This window comes from Haplochromis burtoni, unplaced genomic scaffold (genome assembly GCF_018398535.1).
Source record: "Haplochromis burtoni strain Fernald_Lab_line unplaced genomic scaffold, NCSU_Asbu1 Contig_399, whole genome shotgun sequence".
NCBI lineage: Eukaryota > Metazoa > Chordata > Actinopteri > Cichliformes > Cichlidae > Haplochromis > Haplochromis burtoni.
This window is the reverse complement of record NW_024582760.1, coordinates 293,704-314,146: the sequence shown is the minus strand read 5'-3', so window position 1 is coordinate 314,146 and position 20,443 is coordinate 293,704. Positions and strand designations below refer to the sequence as shown.

At 40.7% G+C, this 20,443-nt stretch overlaps 2 protein-coding genes across 2 annotated transcripts; both read left to right on the top strand.

Annotated features, from left to right (window-relative positions):
- Positions 1-4,035: 4,035 nt before the first annotated feature.
- On the top strand, positions 4,036-12,832 carry LOC102300073 (long-chain-fatty-acid--CoA ligase 1; the record flags this gene model as incomplete). The annotated part of the gene is given in 21 exon segments (XM_014340732.2): positions 4,036-4,613; positions 4,798-5,103; positions 5,256-5,370; positions 6,348-6,412; positions 6,776-6,877; positions 7,098-7,197; positions 7,267-7,442; positions 8,661-8,693; positions 8,785-8,836; positions 8,926-8,999; positions 9,885-9,962; positions 10,067-10,201; positions 10,338-10,472; positions 10,801-10,896; positions 11,101-11,173; positions 11,295-11,383; positions 11,480-11,596; positions 11,689-11,832; positions 11,917-12,021; positions 12,307-12,378; positions 12,498-12,832. Coding segments are annotated over 20 exon segments (2,082 nt in total). The 3' UTR covers positions 12,639-12,832.
- A 138-nt stretch (positions 12,833-12,970) lies between these two features.
- cenpu (centromere protein U) lies at positions 12,971-20,314 on the top strand. The gene is made up of 14 exons (XM_005944293.2): positions 12,971-14,112; positions 14,988-15,042; positions 15,200-15,287; positions 15,385-15,592; positions 15,681-15,827; positions 16,067-16,151; positions 16,239-16,316; positions 16,411-16,501; positions 17,790-17,916; positions 18,191-18,269; positions 18,698-18,745; positions 19,522-19,583; positions 19,741-19,897; positions 19,981-20,314. The coding sequence occupies exons 1-14, from the start codon at positions 14,108-14,110 to the stop codon at positions 20,053-20,055; spliced, it is 1,305 nt and encodes a 434-aa protein (XP_005944355.1). The 5' UTR covers positions 12,971-14,107; the 3' UTR covers positions 20,056-20,314.
- Positions 20,315-20,443: the final 129 nt, after the last annotated feature.

Sequence of the window (20,443 nt, the reverse complement as noted above, 5' to 3'; positions counted from 1 at the left end):
TATTGCTCTCGTTTTCTTCTGCTTGTTTTCTTTTTTCATTCTCAACAGGTGATCCAGGTGATTGATGTGTTTGTTTGTTTTTCGTCTGCTTATTTAGTTGGTTATTGTTTTTTGCCCTTTATCCCCGTCCCTCTCGTTTTTTTCCCCTCTTTCTTTCTCCCTTCTCTTTTCCTCATTCAGTCTGTCCCGTATCTAGCAAGTGAAAATAAAAAATAAAATAAACAATAAAAGGTGAATCAAATAGACCATTACGGCAAGGCTGGGATGGTCAATTTGGTAAAGAAAAACCGTTGGGCATCTTTCTTCGCCTTTAGACAATAATTCTGATGGCAAAAGAGCCAAAGAGGACAGGCAAAAAGAAAAAAAACCCAAAAAAACATGCTAGACCCTGAGTTGGCCGTGATGCATCCATCAGAGTGTGAATGTGTTTGTGTATCCAGCTCATGCTTGGATACAGATAAAAGGATGATTGTGAGCATGAAAGCGCCCGAGTGCTCAAATTCAGGAGAAAAGTGCTGTATGAGTACCAGCTCTTTAACCATCAATATTAAAAAATATTTATTTTTATTTTTTTAAGACATGGAGGAAGTATGTGCCCACTGTAGTGATGTGTGTGTAATTGGTGATCGTCCACTGTTGTGTAGTTGACAGGATTTAAAGAAGGAAGTTGGTCTGGTCATGCTGACATAGAAAGCACCGAGCACAGAGGGAATATTGTCCTAAGCTTAAAGGCTGTTGAGAACCATGGTCACATGATAAACACAGATGAGTCAATATTTAACAATCACAAGACAGAAAATAACTTCATGTATGGTCACACACACTTTTGCCCCAGAACATTGTGTCAGATAGTTTTTCCTTTGCTCAGCTGACCACATGTGGGTCATAGGTCACTGTGGCAAAGGTGAAGGCACTCAGGCGTTGCTGAAACCTGCTGTCCTTTGCAAGAAGGCTGTAACTGTGTGAGAATGAGACAAATGAAAGAGACGCGTCATCAGACAAAGAGTCCGTATTGATGTTGTTTATTAATTTTGAAGATACTCTGCATTTAACTGCTATTAGAACAAGTTTAACTTTGCTTGGTTTGGTCTCCCAGTCTTCACTATCAGATTAAATTACAGAAACATGCATTGATTGTTTGACTTTGAGTTAGACTGATCGTTTTCCAGGAGCCAGCCAATTAGAGGGCTCCCGTGGCCCCGCCTGACCTCTTAAAAGAATGTTTGTTGCTGTTGCGTGTCAGCGGTGCATTAGTGCATTGTGAAGCCAGAGCGGCAGTAAAAACTGCAGGATCCCTGCCACTGGATGCTCAGTGTCTCACCTGGCTGCTCTCTGTTACAGGTTAGTGTTAGTGAGAAACACGTTAAAACATGGAGAAACACACACGGGGATACGGAAATAGTGTGTGTCGTGTGTTGTTCTTGCATTATCCTGTTATTATTAACTGTTGTACAGTTAGCATTCACAGCTAAGCCTCTTCTTTTACAGGTTATTCCAGTTTAAGAGACTGGCTCATGTTATTGTCATGCATGTGTTGTGCTGGGAAATGAAACACTGAGTAGTATTAGTGTAGGTGAAACAAGCGCTCTGCAATCAAAGGATGAGAAACTAGACTGAAGGTTTCCTTGTAATGTGGAAGCGTCTTCTCCTTATAATATAAAGCACCCTAGAGTGACTGCTGTTGTGATTTGATGCTACATAAATTGAATTGAACTGAATTGGTGGATGGTCTGCCAAAATAATAAAAAAGATTATTTAAAAATGCTAAATCCTTTTTTGTAATAATAGTACTTGTAATTTAAGTTTTGAAGTTGATTGAACTCTTTCTGCATATGTGCAGTCGGGGAAAGAAGTATCCGACCCCTTGTTGAATTCATAATTTTGAGCACGTGCAAAGAATTGAGCACTCTATAATTCCAATTTTTTTTTCTTGGTCTTAAAAGAGAAACAATAGCATTAACATTTAACAGTGATGTATTTTGTTATGCAGTTTATGTAGAGTAACTGATACAGGAACCTGAACTCTTGAGGTACATTTCAACTCAAGCTGTGCTTTAAGTAGGATTGTTTTCTCACACTTCAGTTCAGTCTTACAGACAGTTTTTCTTTTATCCTGCTAATGAGAATGCAGCAACTTTCATTTTAAGAGCTGAGAGAGGAGAAGTCCAAATCGTGGGTCTGCCTTGGTGTTGCTGTGAGAAGTGCCGTCTGTGTTTTCTAGAGTCTAGACCAGGGGTGGGCAACTTCAGGCCTCAAGCAACAGTGTCCTGCAGGTTTTAGCTCTCACCCTGGGTCAACACACCTGAATTAATTGATTAGTTCATTACTAGGCCTCTGGAGGACTTTAACACATGTTGAGGAGGCCATTTAGCCATTTGAATCAGCTGTATTTGACCAAGGACACTGGCCCTCGAGGCCTGGAGTTGCCCACCGCTGGTCTGGACCATAAGGTCATCGTCTTCATCTGTTCTCACATGAAGATGTCACACTTTCCAGTCTGTTTATTTTTCAACAGCTTTGCAGTCACAGTCTGTGCTGGGAGACTGTGTGGACTAAGAAATGTGGACCCAAACGCAGACAAAATGAAGCGCTTTTTGTTATAGCTGATGGAAAAATTACAAAAATAAAGGGCAAAGCAAACAATACAAAACTAAAGAATAACCTAAATTGGCTAAACTAGAATTGAACATGAAAACCCTGGACATGCTTAACACGAATACCTGAAACATGGAACGCAGACGATCTGACCCCGACTGACAGAAAACTAACACACTAAATACACAGAGAGGTGATGAGGGGACTGGAAACACATGAATGAACATGGGAGCAAAACTAAACACACTGAACAGGGAACGCAAGATAATAAAACAGGAAACATAGAGAGACGCAGGCTGGGACACGCGAGCCTGACATGAGGGTCGAGAGAGGGAGAGGGTGGGAGCGAGGGACATAACTGGGATGAGGGAGGCTTAACTGTGTTTTTGTTGTAATGCTGAGAACTCCTCCAACTATTAAACACCAACACTGGCACAGAATGGGACGAATGCATCTGACGCCTGGGAGAATCTGTTAAATATATGATATACGATCCAATTGCACTGTAACGTGAGTCACAGCTGAACGAGATCGCCTGCTATTACTGTACGGGAAAAGCAGCAGTCTTTCATTTGGTTTCTGTACTTAACAGTAAAGAGATGTTGCACGCTTCAGTGCACAGGATTATTATTAACAAACAAACAGCCCTTACATTAGACCAAAGTCTTTCAGGTCCGGATAAACATCAGCCACTGCTGTCTGTGTGTGTCGGCTTGAAGATTTGGTTATATTCAGCAGCCGATATCTGACTTCTGTCTAAATCTGCGACTCTCCACCATTTGACCCTAGAACTGAAGAAGCTTCTCGGATGAAGGTGAAACGTCTTCAAGCAACTTAAAGAAGTCCTGATGCTTTTCTTTCCAAGCTCCTTAGACTACGATGACCTGGATGACTGAGAACCTTCACAGACATACAGCCCTTCTCAGAGTCTCCAGTGACATTTTGATGCTAAACGATGCAGGAAAATGTTCTGTTCTCCTGATGTTGCTAGAGTTGACCATCGAATTCTGCTTGAAAGGCTGAAACATTGGGTCGGTGTATCTGGATCTGCCTTGGAGTGGTTCTCCTCATATCTATATGAACGATACTTTTCTGTGACAGTTTCTAAATACCGGTCATCTTCCACTTCTAAGCTTTTACTTTTATTTCAGGTTTGTGGGTCAAGGACCTGGAGGCTTCAGAGGGGCTTTTAATAAATTTAGGGGTCCTAGAGGAACCCTTTTGAGGGAGAAGGTGTTACGTTCCTCTGTAGCCCCTAATCATCTCAATGTGTTCAGCTGGTGCTAATTGGCCACACCTAGTCAGGTGTGGATAAAAGCATACCTGAGGCAAGCTTCCCAGGGAGCTCGCTTGTCTTTGCCTTGATGGCATCAGCCATTTTAGCCGACCTGGTATTCCATTCTAAGATAATACCTCTTCTCACCTATACTCTGGTATTCGTCTCCTTTTTTATGTTGCGGCTTTTGAGCCAGGTCGTAACATAACCTATGGTGCGCCACATGGTTCTGTGCTGGGGCCTTTATTGTTTCTAATGTATCTACTTCCTCTCCAGCATATTTTAAGCCCCTTTGAGGGCATTTGCTACCCAGATGATATCCAGTCCCAAGATGTTTCTAAGCTGCAGATTCTGAATGAGAGCTTAGAATCCATTAAAGGTTGGATGGTCGACAACTTTCTCCAACTTAATGAAGGACAGACCAAAGTCCTTGTATGTGCTCCTGACAGACATGTACCTAAGATAATGAATGCTCCTGGTCCTCTTTCAACATTTGTGAAATCGTCCATCAGGAACCTCGGGGTAATCTTTGACCCGGTTCACTTTGGTGAGCCTGCTTTTATCACTTAAAAAAACATTTCTAAATTAAGTCTCGTACTGAACTGGAGATTATTATTCATGCAGTCATTTTATCATGATTGGATTGCTGTAATTCACTGTTTACATCTCTAAGAAAAAACTCCCTGGAGCGTCTGCAGATTGTCCAAAACGCTGCAGCAAGGCTTCTGACCAAAACATTGAAGTACTCATTTTGTTAACTTTTGTCTGGTTTTGATTTATACTTTGTCTTCCCTGTGTGAAGCACTTTGTGATCTTTTATCTAGAAAGGTGCTATATAAATAAAATTTACTTACTTACTTTACTAAACTATGGATAAAAAAAGATTCAAAGTACAATAACGATGTGTCTTCTCTTGCTCTTTCTAGGTGAACTCCTGGCCAAAAACATCTTCATATTGCTTGCAACCACACCTCAGGGCATTCAGTCTAACTGCACCTGGACGAACAGAGCAGAGCAGTCAGTGTTGTTGAAGGCACCTCATCGCAAATAACATGGAGGAGTTTATTCAGAACCTGCCAGATCTAGATGTCAGCTGCTACGTCAGAAACATGTCCACCCCTGTGTTAGTCAGCATGGGGGCTGTGCTTGCTGCGACAACCTATTACCTAGCAACACGACCCAGGCCCCTCCCACAGGTCTGTGACCTGCAGATGCAGTCAGTTGAGGTTCAGGTAAGTTTGGTCCCTGTCAGAGTCACAGGATCGATGATGCGACCCACAAATTACTTGCTGTCATTAATTCTCTAACAAGATTTTTCACACAGAAACGTTCCAGCTGCTGTCGTTATTGTTGCATTCACAATCTGTTTCATTGTCATTGTGAGGGTGGAGATTTGGCACGCCGATCAGTTCTACTGACCACTAACAGTCCCTTGACACATATCTATGATGATGCCACTACGTTGTATGAATTCTTTCTCAGAGGCGCCAGAGTGTCCAGTAAGTCACCAGTAATACAATTTAATCCCAATGTGGTACTTTTACTGTATAAATCAAGCTCGCATTCAGATTCATCCTTCACTGCACTGGTGCAGTAGTGATGATGTGTTTAACATCTCATAGTAACTTTGACTTTGTTGAATACAAAAACTGTATATAAAAGATGGATATTTTATTTGAATATTTAGATATTTTAATACAATTTTATGACACACGTTATGTAAAAATTAACCTCCTACGCAATCATTAAGGCAAACTTAGCTGTAGAGACCGCAACTGTTGTTTTTACAGTTTTCATATTAAACATGTATGCTGCTGCTTTAAAGATGAGCATTTAAAAATGGGACCCTTTTTCCATTTTTGCAGAGGAACGGACTGAAAAAGAAAGTGAATGACATGGATTACCACTCATGTGGTTTTTCCACATTAGAGGAACAGCTTTGTCACATGTATGTGCCAACCATAAGAGCCATTGTGTCGGTTGTTTTGGAACCAGAAGTCCATATTTAGATAAGAAGGTGAACGGCACAGTTAAATTATTTCAGAAATCTCTCAGTCAGAACATGCTATATCATGTTTAGGTAGAAACTAGCGAGCTAACTTCCTGCTAACTTCTAACTCCGTTAAATTTATTAAATCCTGTTTTCATGGATGCCTGGATGTTAAACTTAATTGTTACACCTGGTAAAGCAGCAACGCTGATCATTTTATTAAAGATGAAAGACTTTAGACAGTTTGTAACTCTCAGTGATGCCACAGTGTTTGTTTGACTTTGGGACCTGTGTACTCTTTCTTAATGCCAGAAGGCTGACAAAATAGTCAACACTTCAGTTTACTGCTGTGCCAGCAGCCAAGCATGCAGGGTAGGAAGTGTAATCATCTATATGTGTAATAGGGATATGTGTATGAAGACATCCTGGGAACACTTTTGAATTTCTAACTTTCCACTGTAGTAACTCTTCTCTTTCATCATCCAGGTAACGGTCCCTGTGTCGGCTCCAGGAAGCCAAAACAGCCTTATGAATGGATTTCCTACAGAGAGGTAAGAGATACCAAGATTAGCTCACCTTGTATAAACATTATGGCCTCCAGGGTGAAAGCTACAGTTTGCAGTCAGTATAAACAGTTGTTTACAAAGTGGTGGTCAAAAAGGTGACCTCGTCTTTTTGGTCACGTTGTTTGCCGGTGACATTCACTCTGCAAGTGCGTCATTTTATTCTGTATGCAAATCTGAAATCGTCACTTTGTAACTTTGTGCTAAATGTGATCACATGTAAATGAGAAGGTGAAAAGGCAAAATGAGCATAAATCAAACTTTGATTTCTGAGGATGAACAAGGTTGAGTTTGTCAGCATTAACAGCTGGTGTGTGTGTCTGTGTGTATATGTGTGTGTTTATGTGTTAGGTAATTGAGCAAGCAGAGAATCTGGGTTCTGCATTTCTTCACAAAGGAAACAGCAAGACTGCCGACTCTCACATCGGCATATTCTCTCAGAACAGACCAGAGGTACATAATCGCACACTTTCAAGGTTTTAGTCTTTACTTTAACAAGCAGCTGCTCTATGATCTCACAGCCTCATTACTTCAGTACTAAGATGAACCTGAATGTGCTGCTTTTTGACGACGGAGTCATTATCAAACTTAATCTTGTAATGTTTGTTTAAATAATTTCCCCCAGGGATCAATAAAGTATTCTGATTCTGATGATTCTGATTTGTGTGTGTAGTGGACCATCAGTGAGCTGGCGTGTTACACCTATTCTCTGGTGTCAGTCCCTCTGTATGACACGCTGGGAACAGAGGCCATCGGCTATATTATAGACAAAGGTAAACAATGGTGATGGCAGAGGTTTTTCTGAAGACGTTCAGCTGATTATCTGCTATTTGTTTTTGCAGCTTCTATCTCAACTATAGTGTGCGATGTGATGGATAAAGTCAATCTAGTGCTGGACTGCATTAACAACACGAAACACAGTGTGAGAACAATTGTTCTAATGGAGAGCCCGAACACCAGCCTGATCGAACGGGGACAGCAGGCTGGAATCCACATCCTCAGCCTGCAGGAGATGATGGTCAGAAGGCTTTTTCTTTTTTTTAAATTAATTATTATTATTATTATTATTATTTATCGTAATGTCTTTGTCTTTTGTGTGTGTTTATTTCATTCTTCTGCTTCTACCTTTAATAAACTTTATTCTTTTCCTTCAACAGCTTCTCCTTTGTTTTCTGTTTTTGTGCAGTGCTGTAAAAGTACTCAATTCCTTCCTGATTTTCTATTTTTTGTATATTTCTCACACTTTCAAATCTTTCGGATCATTAAACAAATTGGAATATTAGACAAAGGCAAAATTATAACTTCATTTATTCAAAGAAAAAAAGCTTCCCAGACCTTCTATGTGTGAAGTTATTGATCCCCCCCTTTTTTAAACCATGATTTAAATGCCATTAACCACATTCTCAGAAAGTTTAGTTTAATTTTATTTGATTACTGTCAAACCTTCTGACTCATGAAATCACTGAAATGCTAAACCTGTTAACAAAGTGAAGTAGGTTAAAAGAAATAAAGTTTAAAAGACCAAAAGGAAACAAAGTCCTTGACATCTATCAGTTACAAAGTTGTTACAAATGCAGTTCTAAGGGCGAGCCGGTGACCACAAATGGATCAATCTAGAAGCGTTCGACTGAACCATCCCTGGATTGGGCACATAATCAGATTTACTCCTAGAGTGCATCAATGACACATCGAGGAGGTAGTGAAAAAATAAAACTACATCTAAAAAACTGCAAGCCTTACTTATCTCAGTAAGGTCAAAGTTCATGATTCAACAATAAGAAAAGAGATGACATCATGGGAGAGTTACAAGGAGAAAATCGCTGCTGACCAAAAAGAACAGGCTCGTCTCAGATTTATCGGTTATCACAAATACGAGGGTGGCACAACCAGTTAACAGCTTTTACACAGAGCCAGACTGGCTTTGATAGCTTTTCATCTTTACTTAATGAAAAGTTTACTCTGATTATCTTTGTGTAAAATTCAAATTTTTCTAGTAATCTGAAACATTTCAGTGTGACAGATGTGCAAAAAGCTAATAATCCAGGAAGTAGGCAAATAGTTTAGTTTTGCTGTCCTTGCTGCTTTGTGTTTATTTGGCCTGTTTGCACTTTCATTTGTTTCTTAGATGGTTACTTCTTCGGCCTACGTTTCCTGTTGTTTTGTCTCAGTTGTCATCATTTCCTTTTATCTCTGTATTCTCAGATCTGTTAGTTAACCTGCTTTTCTTGTTGCACAGGCCATAGGGAAGGCCAACCACCAGGAACCACTGGTATGTAAACACAGGCCTGTTAGACTGTCTCTAAATATTGAGGATGCTGTCTGTTATGCTGTCTGATCCATTTTTACCTCCATCTCTTCAGCCCCCTCAGCCCAAGGACATGGCAGTCATCTGCTTTACCAGTGGAACAACAGGTGACACATCCACAGACTCACAGTGACATGCAGCCACTCTGATTTGAGTTAGCTAAAATATTTGCCATTTCTCCTGTACGCACTTTCAGGAAAACCAAAGGGAGCTATGTTGACACATGGGAATATTGTCTCCAACTGCTCAGCTGTCATCAAGATTACAGGGGTGAGGTGCTGATGTAATCATAGACCATCTCTCTGTTTGCTCATCGCACATCTCTTTGAAGCTGGTCGTTTGAGACCTTGTGGTGACCCTTCTGAGTTTTTCTGCATAACAAGAAAATGTTTTTCTAGTAAATGAAAGTAATCTGTTGCCGTGACTCTTAAGGCTTAAATTGTAAATAAATAAATGTGCAAAATTACAGAAAACATTTCAGAATTACTACGGACTCAATGTAGAAAACTAAAGTTTCTATAGTAGTTAAAGAAAACATTTGTTTGTCTGTTACTTTGATGTTATATGAATTGTCTCTTTATCAGTAGGAAAAACTGTAAAACTTATGAAAATATAACAAAAAGTGTTAAATGTATGTCCAAAGATTGCAGTCTTTGTTGGACCAATTTGGCCCCCGGGCCTTATGTTTGACTCCCCAGCTCTAACGTATCGTATGTCAGTCTAGTAGTTTCCTCAGGTGCTTGCCTGGAAGTTGAGACTTTATTGATTGTGGGTACTGCCCACTTTTCATCACCAGGAGTTTGTTCACCAGTAGACACTCAAAGTCACCAAATAGCCTTAATTTTTATTCTGCCCTGTCCCCACATCACTGCACATCGCTTCTAGTGTCTATGCAGCTTCAGGAAGGAGAAGGAAAGGAAAAATGCTGAAGGGAAGACAGAGAAAACACAGCTCACTAAGACCTTTAATGGTCTCGTCCCTCTTCTCTCCAGTCGTACGTTCAGACCGCTTCAGAAGAAGCTTGCTGTCTTTTCTGCATCTGTCCTACATGCTGGGGAGGGCGGGGGGATTACGAAGGTTAATGCTTTCCCTCTCTGTCTTTGTGCATGTGTGTTTGTCTTTGTGTTGATTGCTTGCTGTGTGTGTTTGTTTTAGACCACCTGTCCAGTGCTTCCCAATGATATCCATTTGTCCTATCTGCCCCTGGCTCACATGTTTGAGAGGGTCGTGCAGGTTTGTTCCACCTGTCGTTAAAAATCAAGGAGGATTCCTTCCGGCCTGCTGTGTCAGGCTCCTTTTAATAACATTGTCTCAAATTTCCTCTCCCTGTCTGGTAGGGAGTCATGTTGATACATGGAGCCAGGATTGGTTATTTCCAGGGAGATATTCGTCGACTGTCAGATGACATGAAGGTGCTGAAGCCTACGGTGTTCCCCGTGGTTCCACGACTCTTAAACAGAATGTATGATAAGGTATGAAGAAGTGTAAACACTCTGCTCATTTGTGTGCTATGATATCTTATAAAGATACGATTTTGCATAAATGCAGTGCTGATCGTAAGCTTTACTGATGTTGTTCTGTTTAATCCTGGTAATTCTTCTGGTGTAGATCTTCGGTCTGGCCAACTCACCCTGGAAGCGCTGGCTGCTGGAATTTGCCTTCAAGAGGAAGCATTCTGAGATCATGAAAGGCATCATCAGGAAAGACAGTATATGGGATAAGCTCATCTTCAACAAGGTCCAGGTATTCAGAGCCAGCACCGCTTTTATTTTAATACTATTTTGTCAGCTGCTGTTATGACAAAATGACTAATTGTCCATGAATATATACAGTTTATTATTTTAAACAACAGTGAAAAAAAAATTAAAAAACATAAATACCAACCTACTCGTTACCTGGGGATCCACATTATTAAAAGGAAAATTTCCATTCCAGGAAAATGGAAAACAGAGCAAACAATGACGATACAAAAACACTGTAGTATCAGAGCATTAACAATGTCTGAGTGAGTTTGTTTGGGATGCATTTGAGCAGCTGTGAAGTAAATAATGTGATGTGCTGCCCTCTGCAGGCCAGTCTTGGTGGCTGTGTGCGTCTCATGATAACAGGAGCAGCTCCCATATCTCCAGTTGTTCTCACCTTCCTCAGAGCTGCACTAGGCTGTCAGGTAACACACACACACACAATTGCTGAATGTAATCTACTGTTATCCTGTGTTGTTTTACTTCCGTAGTATGTGACATCACAGTAATGTCCTCTGGGATGATCCACCCCGCCCTCCTTTTGTCATTTTCCATGTTGCATAATTCTGTCTGTAGCAGCAGCATCACTAACGATTATAATAATAATTGTGGTTTGTGCTCTGTCTCAGTTCTATGAAGGCTATGGACAAACCGAGTGCACTGCAGGTTGCACAGTGACCATGCCTGGAGACTGCATTGCAGGTAGCACATAACAAAGCTGCAGAACTTAACCAACCTTACTTAACCTACTTTAACCAACTATGTAAAAGTATAAAATGATTACTGATCTGAAGATGACCTCAAACTGCCTTCATCTCAACAGGTCATGTTGGAGCGCCTCTGCCCTGTAACATAGTTAAACTGGTGGATGTACCCGAGATGAACTACCTGGCTGAAAATGGAGAGGGAGAGGTAAAACTGAAAAGCTGACATCAGCACATATAGCTTACTTAATGTCCATAGTTGTTTCAGTCATTCACACTAGTCACGTGTGCGTATGTGTTCCAGGTGTGCGTGAAGGGCGCCAACGTATTCCAAGGCTATCTAAATGACCCAGAGAGAACAGCAGAGACCATCGATGCAGATGGGTGGGTCCACACGGGAGACATTGGGAAATGGCTTCCGGTGGGTTCTTCATCTGTTCATTACATTAAGCTCAATACATATGTGGTCTGTGGCCACACCTGGATTCAGTGCGTGCACGTGTTTGTTTACAGAATGGCACGCTGAAGATCGTGGACAGGAAGAAGCACATCTTTAAGCTGGCACAGGGCGAGTACATTGCTCCTGAGAAGATAGAGAACATCTACATGAGGAGTGATGCGGTGGCGCAGGTATTTGTGCATGGAGACAGTCTGCAGGTAGGTCCTCTCTTTAAAACTGCAAGTTTCTCTAGAACAAAGTCCACTTTGAATGAGATACATTTACATGTTGTTTGCCTCCAGGCGTGTCTGGTAGCAGTGGTGGTTCCTGACCCCGACTTCCTGTCTGACTGGACCAGGAGGACGCTGGGATTGCAGGGCAGCTACCTGGAACTATGTGGCAGAGCGGTAATGGATTCAGAAAGCTTGCACAAAAGTCTTGAGCCATCCCTTATTTCTTTATATTTTTGCTGCAGGTGAAATAGGTGGAGCGATTTATAGAAACATGTGCAAATATAAACGGTTTATAAGGCAAAATCTGATGGCTAATTATTATGTATTACACACAACACTGGTTCGTCTGTTGTTTAGGTTTCTCTTTATGGTTGAATGACTCATAGGCCAGTGTTCAGCAGCTTAACAATGTTAATATTGAGTAATATATTGAGAATTTTTTCATTCTTCTGTATTTAGGAAGTTAAAGCAGCCATCTTGGAAGACATGCTGAGGCTGGGCAAGGCAGGAGGCCTCAAGTCCTTTGAGCAGGTACAGCACTCAGTCATAGTTGAAGTATTTCTGTATACTTTGAATTGTTTTTCCATCAAATATTAGAAGTAATATTATTATTGTCACTAACACCACCTGGCCACATGTCTGTTCTTTAGGTAAAAGCCATCTGCATTCACACCGAGCTGTTCTCCATCGAAAACGACCTGCTCACTCCAACAATGAAGGCCAAGAGGAACGAACTGCGCCAGTACTTCAGATCCCAGATCGACGAGTTATACGCTGGGATCAAAATGTAGAAGGACAAGTGGAGAGCGGGAGGGAAGAATAGGCGGCAGCTCTTCTAATGGTGCTTTAGATTCAATTAAAAGGGGAAAGAATAACTGAGGTACAAGCTGAAGCACACAACAGAAAGCAAATGAATGAGACCCTCGAGGCCATCATCACAGGCCTGTACTACAAAGCAGGTTATCTTTTTATTACCTGGCTTAATTAAAAGTAACAACTACTTCCACACACACAATGGTGCTTATCAAATCAGTAATGTGATTTTATGGACATAGACGAAGACAAGGACACTACAGTACAAACCCTGAGGACTCGCTTTAGTTCTCACGGCCAAACAACACGATTGTCATGCTCAACAGAACACAAAAATAATTTGACTACAGGATCTGTGGTACGCAAGACAGGAAGTCAATTTTAACTGTTGATGGAATTGATTAGTCTTTGATATTTAAATATTAATGATGATGATGATGCTGATAAGGTGCTGAGTCTGAAGAAGCTGTTTTTTGTTTGTACTTCAACTTTGTCACATCACAAATCTCAGTACCAGCAAAAAGCAAACACACATTGTGCACTTTTGTTTTGCATCATTCTCACACAGAATGGTTCACTGGCATTGATGAGACAGTTTGATGTCATGATTTTGTTTTAGTGTTGAAATTTTTAACAGCAAGATTGTTTCACTTGGTTCCTTCATTGTCTGCATGAATTAATTTAGTTGCAGTCAGGACTTGTCTAGGGGGATCAGCAGATGAAACAATTCAATGTTAGCTTACTGTACACAGGGAAGTCACTCAGGAACATACGGAGCAGACACAGAGGGAAAGCCTTGTTAATGTTTAATTACTTTATAGTGGGTTCAGGAAGGGAAGAGATTTGGTGAATGAATCGGTTTTTTAAATAATGCATTATTTAGATAACAAGGAAAAATAACATTAATTTGTATTATAATTGTTTTTAATGTCACATTTTGTAAAATATTTGATTAAAAAAATCGGTGTAATGTTTGTACATTGCTTCACTAATGCACAAACTTTAAAGATTCTCATTTATTCTTGTTATATTTAATCAGTCGCATTTGTTTTTGTATTGACATCAGTCACTGATTTATGTCCCAGATTTCGTTGCTTTCGAAGGTTCGAAAAAAGTTCTTTATGGTCTTTTTCGCATTCCGTAGAAATAAGGACTGTTCAAATCCGCTGTGGGGTTGGCTTTTTTTTTTTATTCTCACTGTAAACATTCTTTCGAATATAGTGAATTCAAAGCAACTTAAGGCAAAGTTAAAGTTGAGTCTCGAATGCAGTTATTTTATCTCTATAACCCCCACTTGCACATTTTTATTGTATTATTTTACACCCCTGTGTGACTGGAATGGTACAGTCCGGAACTTGAACTATTTTGCGGGAGCAGCGGGAAGCTGTTTGAGCTCCTCCGACTGACGAACAGCTTATATAACGTACTAAACCTACAGTTGTTCGCAATGAGGTGAGAACTTTCCGTTTTGATTTCCAACATTTCAACACTACAAGAAATATTTCTTTATACATACCGGAACACCTTGTTTGCTAAAAGAAACTTTTCGTTGACCTGCTGCTGTTAGCATGATGTCAGTGAGGGAAGTTATACTATCGAGTAACGAAAAGAGAAACACACTTGTGTTATAGAGTGTGACAACTAGTGGTATGTATCTGTTCCGTGATGGCGGTCACAGCTTCAAAAGTGCTTCGTTTGGAGCCATTCACAGAGCCAGAGCCTGCTTTATATGTACAGCCAGTTCTCAGTATTTGTATGGCCGCCCTCTTCTTTCTGATGTTGATCACCATCTCTCTGAGCTTGCTCACATTCAATAAAAAAACAAAAAACAACGATGTAGCAGATAAGCTCTTATTTCTTTTAATCTACATTCGGCACAAGAGCCGGCCTCTTAATAAGAAGCACATTTTGCCACTGGCCCAATGTTTTTATTTCACATGTGGGTGTAACGTAGCCCGTGAAAGGTTTAAAATATATCAGCTGACTGTGGCATGAAATAGGAAACCCTGATGAGTATTTACACGATGTGAGCCACTTATCGAGTGATGGTTTGTCTTGAATGGTTGGGTGGTGTGTCACTGTAAAGTGTGGGACAGCCTATCTACTCTATTAACATAAGTGACAGTCCTCTGCTAAAGGAGGTAATCATGAAGCACTTTCCTTTTAGTATTTTAAGAATATAACCGGCTCTCGTTATCGATATAGCCTCACCTGGGTCTATCCAGGTAAGAATTCCACCACAGCCTTGCGTTCTTTAACCAGGCTGGTAGGTGAACAAACCCAGCATCCAGAGCCAGTTAATAACATATGGCCTTTTGTTTATGCAGTGCCAAAAAGCGACGGGGAACCAGAGTGTCGGCAGCGCCTCCAGTGGAGAGCGAAGTAAGTTCATCCATGACTGGTTCAGTGTGATCAGATCGATTGGTCCTTCTTTTGTTTGCTGCATCTTTGAGGAAAAACACGTAAAAATAGTTGTTGTGGGGCAACTTTTTAAAGCACCTAATTATACTTTATTCCACTTTGTTTTGCTCAAATTTAGAAAGCGTCAGCTTTTGATCAAATGGATTCCACCAACCTGTCCTCTATAGACAAAGCTAGCTTCCTGGCAGGGTTACAGATAAATTATGGTAAGCCTATTGAATCTGAGTACCTTTGTCATGTGTTGTTATACATTTTCTGCTCCTAATGAACTTTGGCTGACCACATGATGCTTGTGTTGCCCAGGCAACCCTCTGCACAGTACCGCCATGGAAGAAGATTTAAATGTGCCTGAAGAAGAACAGAACAGACCAGAAAACCCAGGAAAGGCCACCGGCGGACAGCGTGGATCTGCTGTAAAGAGGAATGTGGCAGAGGAAGGTCGAGAGAAGAGGAAGGAAGAAAAGAAGGTAGAGAGGGGCAGGAGAAGTGCTGGTGAGAAGGGCCAAACCAGGTAAGTTATAGTTAATGTGCACTTACTAGTTTATTGTGACGTGAGTGCTGACTCTTTTTTTTTTAAACCTCCTGTATGCACCGGTTAGCCCTGAGAAGGAAGCCACTGCAGATGAACAAGCAGAGCCACATGTGGAGGTACATAAATCTGTCCCAGAGAAGGACAGTCAGCCTGCTCCTAAAGCCATACAGAAGCGTTTAATTGGGAAGAAGCCTGCCAAGAGGAGAAGTGCAAGGTGAGGCCCTGTACAAAGAGTGTGATGACATACAAACCCCTCAAAGCTCTAGAAGCTCCTTTCTACTTACCCAAATATTTATGACTGTGAGTACAGAAGCTGCCCCCCCACTCTGGAAGAACTTAAACAAACAACTTGAACTTGACTGTCTGAGTAATGATGCTGAAGTGACTGACTTTTATGTTATATCCCTACTGGTTTATTTATCTGTGTGTGTGTGTCTGTCCGTGTCCCACTAGGCCTGTGAATAATCAGCAAAGGAAGGAGGACAAGAAGAGAAAAAGTGAGTCTGCTAGTGGAAGATCCAGTGACAGTCAGTCACAGGTGAGGAGCTCTTGTGTGGTCATAAAGCCTTTCAAATAAAAATAGAGTTGAGATGTCAGATGTGCTGAAAATAATGATTTGTTCCAGAGCTCTGGCCCCGCCCCACAGAAGAGCAGGCGAGTGCTTTCATCTGATGAGGAGGATGTGGATGTAGACTCCAGCTGGGTATGGACTAGCATTAGCACAGAGCTTTGAGCAACAGTGGCAAATATGGGCTATATTCTAACTTTGCATCTTTTTCTTCATGTCATTTCCTCAGAATCCAAGTCCAAAGAAGGCCGTGAGGGGAAGCTTGGGAAGAATGAAAAAGTCTTTGTACGAGAAATCCAAAGCTAGGAAGTCTTCATCAGGTAAGAGCAAAGAGAACTAGTTACTGTCTGTTATCACTTTTACAATGCATAACGTCTGATTAGACTTCATTTCTGCTGCTGCGTTTGGATGTAAGGGTCAGAATTTGGTACACACAGCATGAAAGCATGACCTGCCTGGTATTGATGGTTCAGGCTGCTGGTGCCGGTGGTGTGTGGATATTTTCTTGGCTCACCTTGGGTTTCAGTATTATCAACTTTATTTAAAAGCAAATACATACCTGAGTATTGGTGCTGACTATGTGAATCCATTTATGACCACAGTGTACCCATTTCTGATAGCTGCCTCCAGCACGATAACACGTCATGTCATAAAGCTCAAATCGCGACAAACTGGTTTCTTGAACATGTTGTCATATCACTGTGGAGCAAATCTCTGTGGAATGTTTCCATCACATTCCTGATTGTAGAAATTGCAACATTTTAGAAAACAACAGAGGGTCCAACCCAACACTATGCAGGTGTACCTAATGAAATGTCCAATGAGTGTATTTGTAATCAGTATCTGTGGCAGTGTTTCACAAAACATGCAGTTGGCATGAAGGTGGGAGGCTGTTGTAGTCAACACTGTCGCCTTACTGCAAAGGTTCTGATCACATGTTGTTGTGGGGGTTTTTGTTGTTGTTTTTTTTGTAACTAACACAACAAACATTTGTTTCTGAACTGTATCAACTGTTGGTGTGATGGACCAAGCAGCCAATTACACCATTTTACCCCCCAAAAAGACTAATTTAAAAATAAAAATTAGTGGATTCATAAAGAAGCTCAACTAAGCATAACTACTGAAAAAGTGACTTCCAGAAACTTAAATGAGTAAACTGAGCACAAAGACACAGGAGGGTAACAGTGGTTTGGCCAAACCATTTACTCACAGAGGGAAACAAACACAAAATAACATAACGGCACCTGGCCACACCTTTTGCCCAGACAGGAAGCAGCCAGTATAACCACACAATGCTACTATGTGCTCATAATATCATTGTTAGGATAAAGTAGAGACATTAATGAATTATATTGCTAAAATAACTGGAATCCAAACTAAGGAGGTGAATGTATGGATTGATTTTGCCCATGTGTGGCTGATGCAGTCACAGTTGGCCTTCATCAGAAAGAACCAAAACAGATTCTAACCACATCACTGGGAAAAGTATCTCAGTGAGCCTGGCCCTGTGCTTTATTTAATATTACTGTAATTTAATTGTGATTGACATTTTTCCTTAAAAAATTATTGCTCAGAGTGATTAAATAATGGAGATGATTCCCCTCGAAGGCAGTGGATCCGGAGAACCAGAACAGGCCAGCACAGGCCAGCAGAGGAGGAAGAAACGAGGCCAACACAGAGGGACAGAGTTGGAGGTGCTGCTGGATTCCTTCCTTGACTTCTGTGAGCAGTACAGGTAAATTTCCAAAATTCAACGCTCATTCACCGTGACCGTCTCTGTAGCCTGTAATCTAGGCTTTAAGTACACATTACAGTCATTTTTATTAACGCCTTTGCATTGACAGCAGCTGTGTTTCACACAGATATCTATCACAGATAAATATTGAAGCAATGATGTTTACTTTAGAAAAGCTCAAAGGCTGAGTCAGGATGCAAGAAAACTGCAAGCATGCTGGTAGAGGTAATCATTCAGGTTGCCAGTAGCATTACTTTGTTCTGCTTGCTTTCAGGGAGTCTGTGGGGTCTAAAGCTGTCAGACACACCATTGATTGTTTCTCCAGCAATGTCAAAGACCAGCTCACAGAAAAGGTCAGACTTTCCTGATTCTGGTCATGATGTCAAACAGAGGTTGTCAAGGACAACACAGCTTTACTCTGTGTTGTTTTGAAGGATGCTACAAGCTGGATTAAACCAACAGTGTAATACCAGTAACTCATACATTGTGTAGCCATATTAGAGTGTAAAGCACTATAGAAGGACAGGATTACAGTGACAATTGTAATGCTAAGTATTTTGTTGGTTACTGACATTAAACATCATGAAATGCAGGGAGGTCCCTACAAGGCCTTTTTCATCTAACAACATAATAAGTAGTCGATCCTACTTCAAACTCTAGATGTCACGAATGGACTTATGATATAACTTGGATTTGTTTTCTCCATAAATTGAGTCTAATAGACAGCAGCATTTTGTTGATCAGCCATCATTAAATCAAACACTGTATTTGTCTCTTTCAGATCACTTCACTTAAAGAGCTCAAGGTTTTAAAAAGAGAAAACAACAAGGTAATTATGACGTCTGGCCAGCCTTACTAATGTAAGCATGGTAAAATACTAAATTGTGACCCTAGTAGCATGTTAGTACGCCACCTCTGATCAAGGATCCCAAACACGCATCGGGACTGGTTGGAATGGATCGATCAGGCTACCAAACACACTCAGTCAAGCTGCAGTTTGTTAATGGACATTGAATTAAATATTATTGTGTGTGTGTATATTTGTGTTCTTTTGACCCTGTGTGGATTGGAGGAAATCCTAAATGGATTCAAACAAAGTCTTGTTTTTTGATTTGTTTGGTTTTTAAGTCATTAAAGATTTGTGCTGCACAATCATTGCACTGGAAAAAATTTAAAAGAACTCATTAAAGTCCTAAACTTCCCATCACGATGAATTTACATAAGCATCTAACCACTCCACCTCCCTGCTAGTTAATGATTCTCAACTTTGACTCATTCAAAACGGTCAAAATCAGATCAATAGGCTCATTTTGACGTTTCTGTGTGTCCTTGAACTTCTAGTCTGCACGACAATAATCCACTTTATACTCTTGGAAGATAAGACGAGAACTTTAGTCATTTAATCGTTCCATATCGCCTCCTTACCTTCCGTATGAGCTGGCAGAATGTGTTAGACATGAACATACTGTTACTGTGATTTTATGTCAGAGTACTGATGCCTATGTTTAGCTCAAAGTCAGCGTCCATACTTTGCACTGAAGGGTAACAGAGCAGCTTGTATTTCTGTAGGTTGGGTAAAGTGCTTGTTTCCATTGTTCGTGTTAGGTGGGCTCTTTGATCCGTAAAAACACGCAGAGACTGTTTGATGCCAAGCATGAGATGATGAGGTGAGCAGCAGCTCACACACATGATTTACAAACAGCCTGTTATAACTTTTATGTCTTTATAGAGTCATTTATGTGAAAGAACTAGGTCTTGGAGAATGTAAAAGTTTACATTCTTTTCCTTTCACTGACTGCTGACCTCATGTGATTGTTCTAACAGAGCAGAGAGGCAGGCATGGTTGCTGGAGAAGGAGAAAGCTGAACTTCAGCAGCGGTTAGCTGACCTGAGACGAAGCCAGGCCTTCCTCCATGACATCAGAGAGCTCAACCGACAGTACCTGGACTACAGACAAAAACACCCCAATGAGAAAGAGACGGTAGAGATGCACAACAACATTAAATACCCAAATACTGTATTGTGTATTTCAATGATGAGCTGAATTCTGGTTCCTTTTTCCAGTACGGGGCCTCCAGCTTACCAGCTCTGCTCTTGGAGACGAAGCACATTAAAACAGCAAAGAGAAAAGAGACTTAAAATGAGTCTGGGAAATGACACAAATGCAGAACGTTTAAAGCTCCCAGAGACTGCACAATATGAGATGAGAGGCTGGAAGCAGCTTGACGGTTTGGATTGTAATGTATGGTGTAGATAAGGCTTTGTATATAACACTGTCCTGTTCATTTAGATCATAAATGTAAACTGGATGATTACTAGAAGTATGTGACATGTTTTATAGATTAATAATATGAATACATTCATATTGTATTTAATAAATTCAAATAATGGAACCAGAGTTTGTGTGCGTGTGTAGTTCAGTTACTTTCTTTATTTAACAAAAGGAAAGAAATTCCGGAAGCAGTCTGAACTGCTACTGGGATTTCCGCGGAGCTTCTGATAATTATTTGTCACAGCATTTCACCTG

Excerpts from the sequence above, each read along its gene's own strand:
- cenpu (XM_005944293.2), top strand. Across the intron at positions 15,828-16,066 it reads GCCAAGAGGAGAAGTGCAAG|GCCTGTGAATAATCAGCAAA; the intron begins GTGAGGCCCTGT and ends GTGTCCCACTAG. Across the intron at positions 16,152-16,238 it reads CCAGTGACAGTCAGTCACAG|AGCTCTGGCCCCGCCCCACA; the intron begins GTGAGGAGCTCT and ends GATTTGTTCCAG.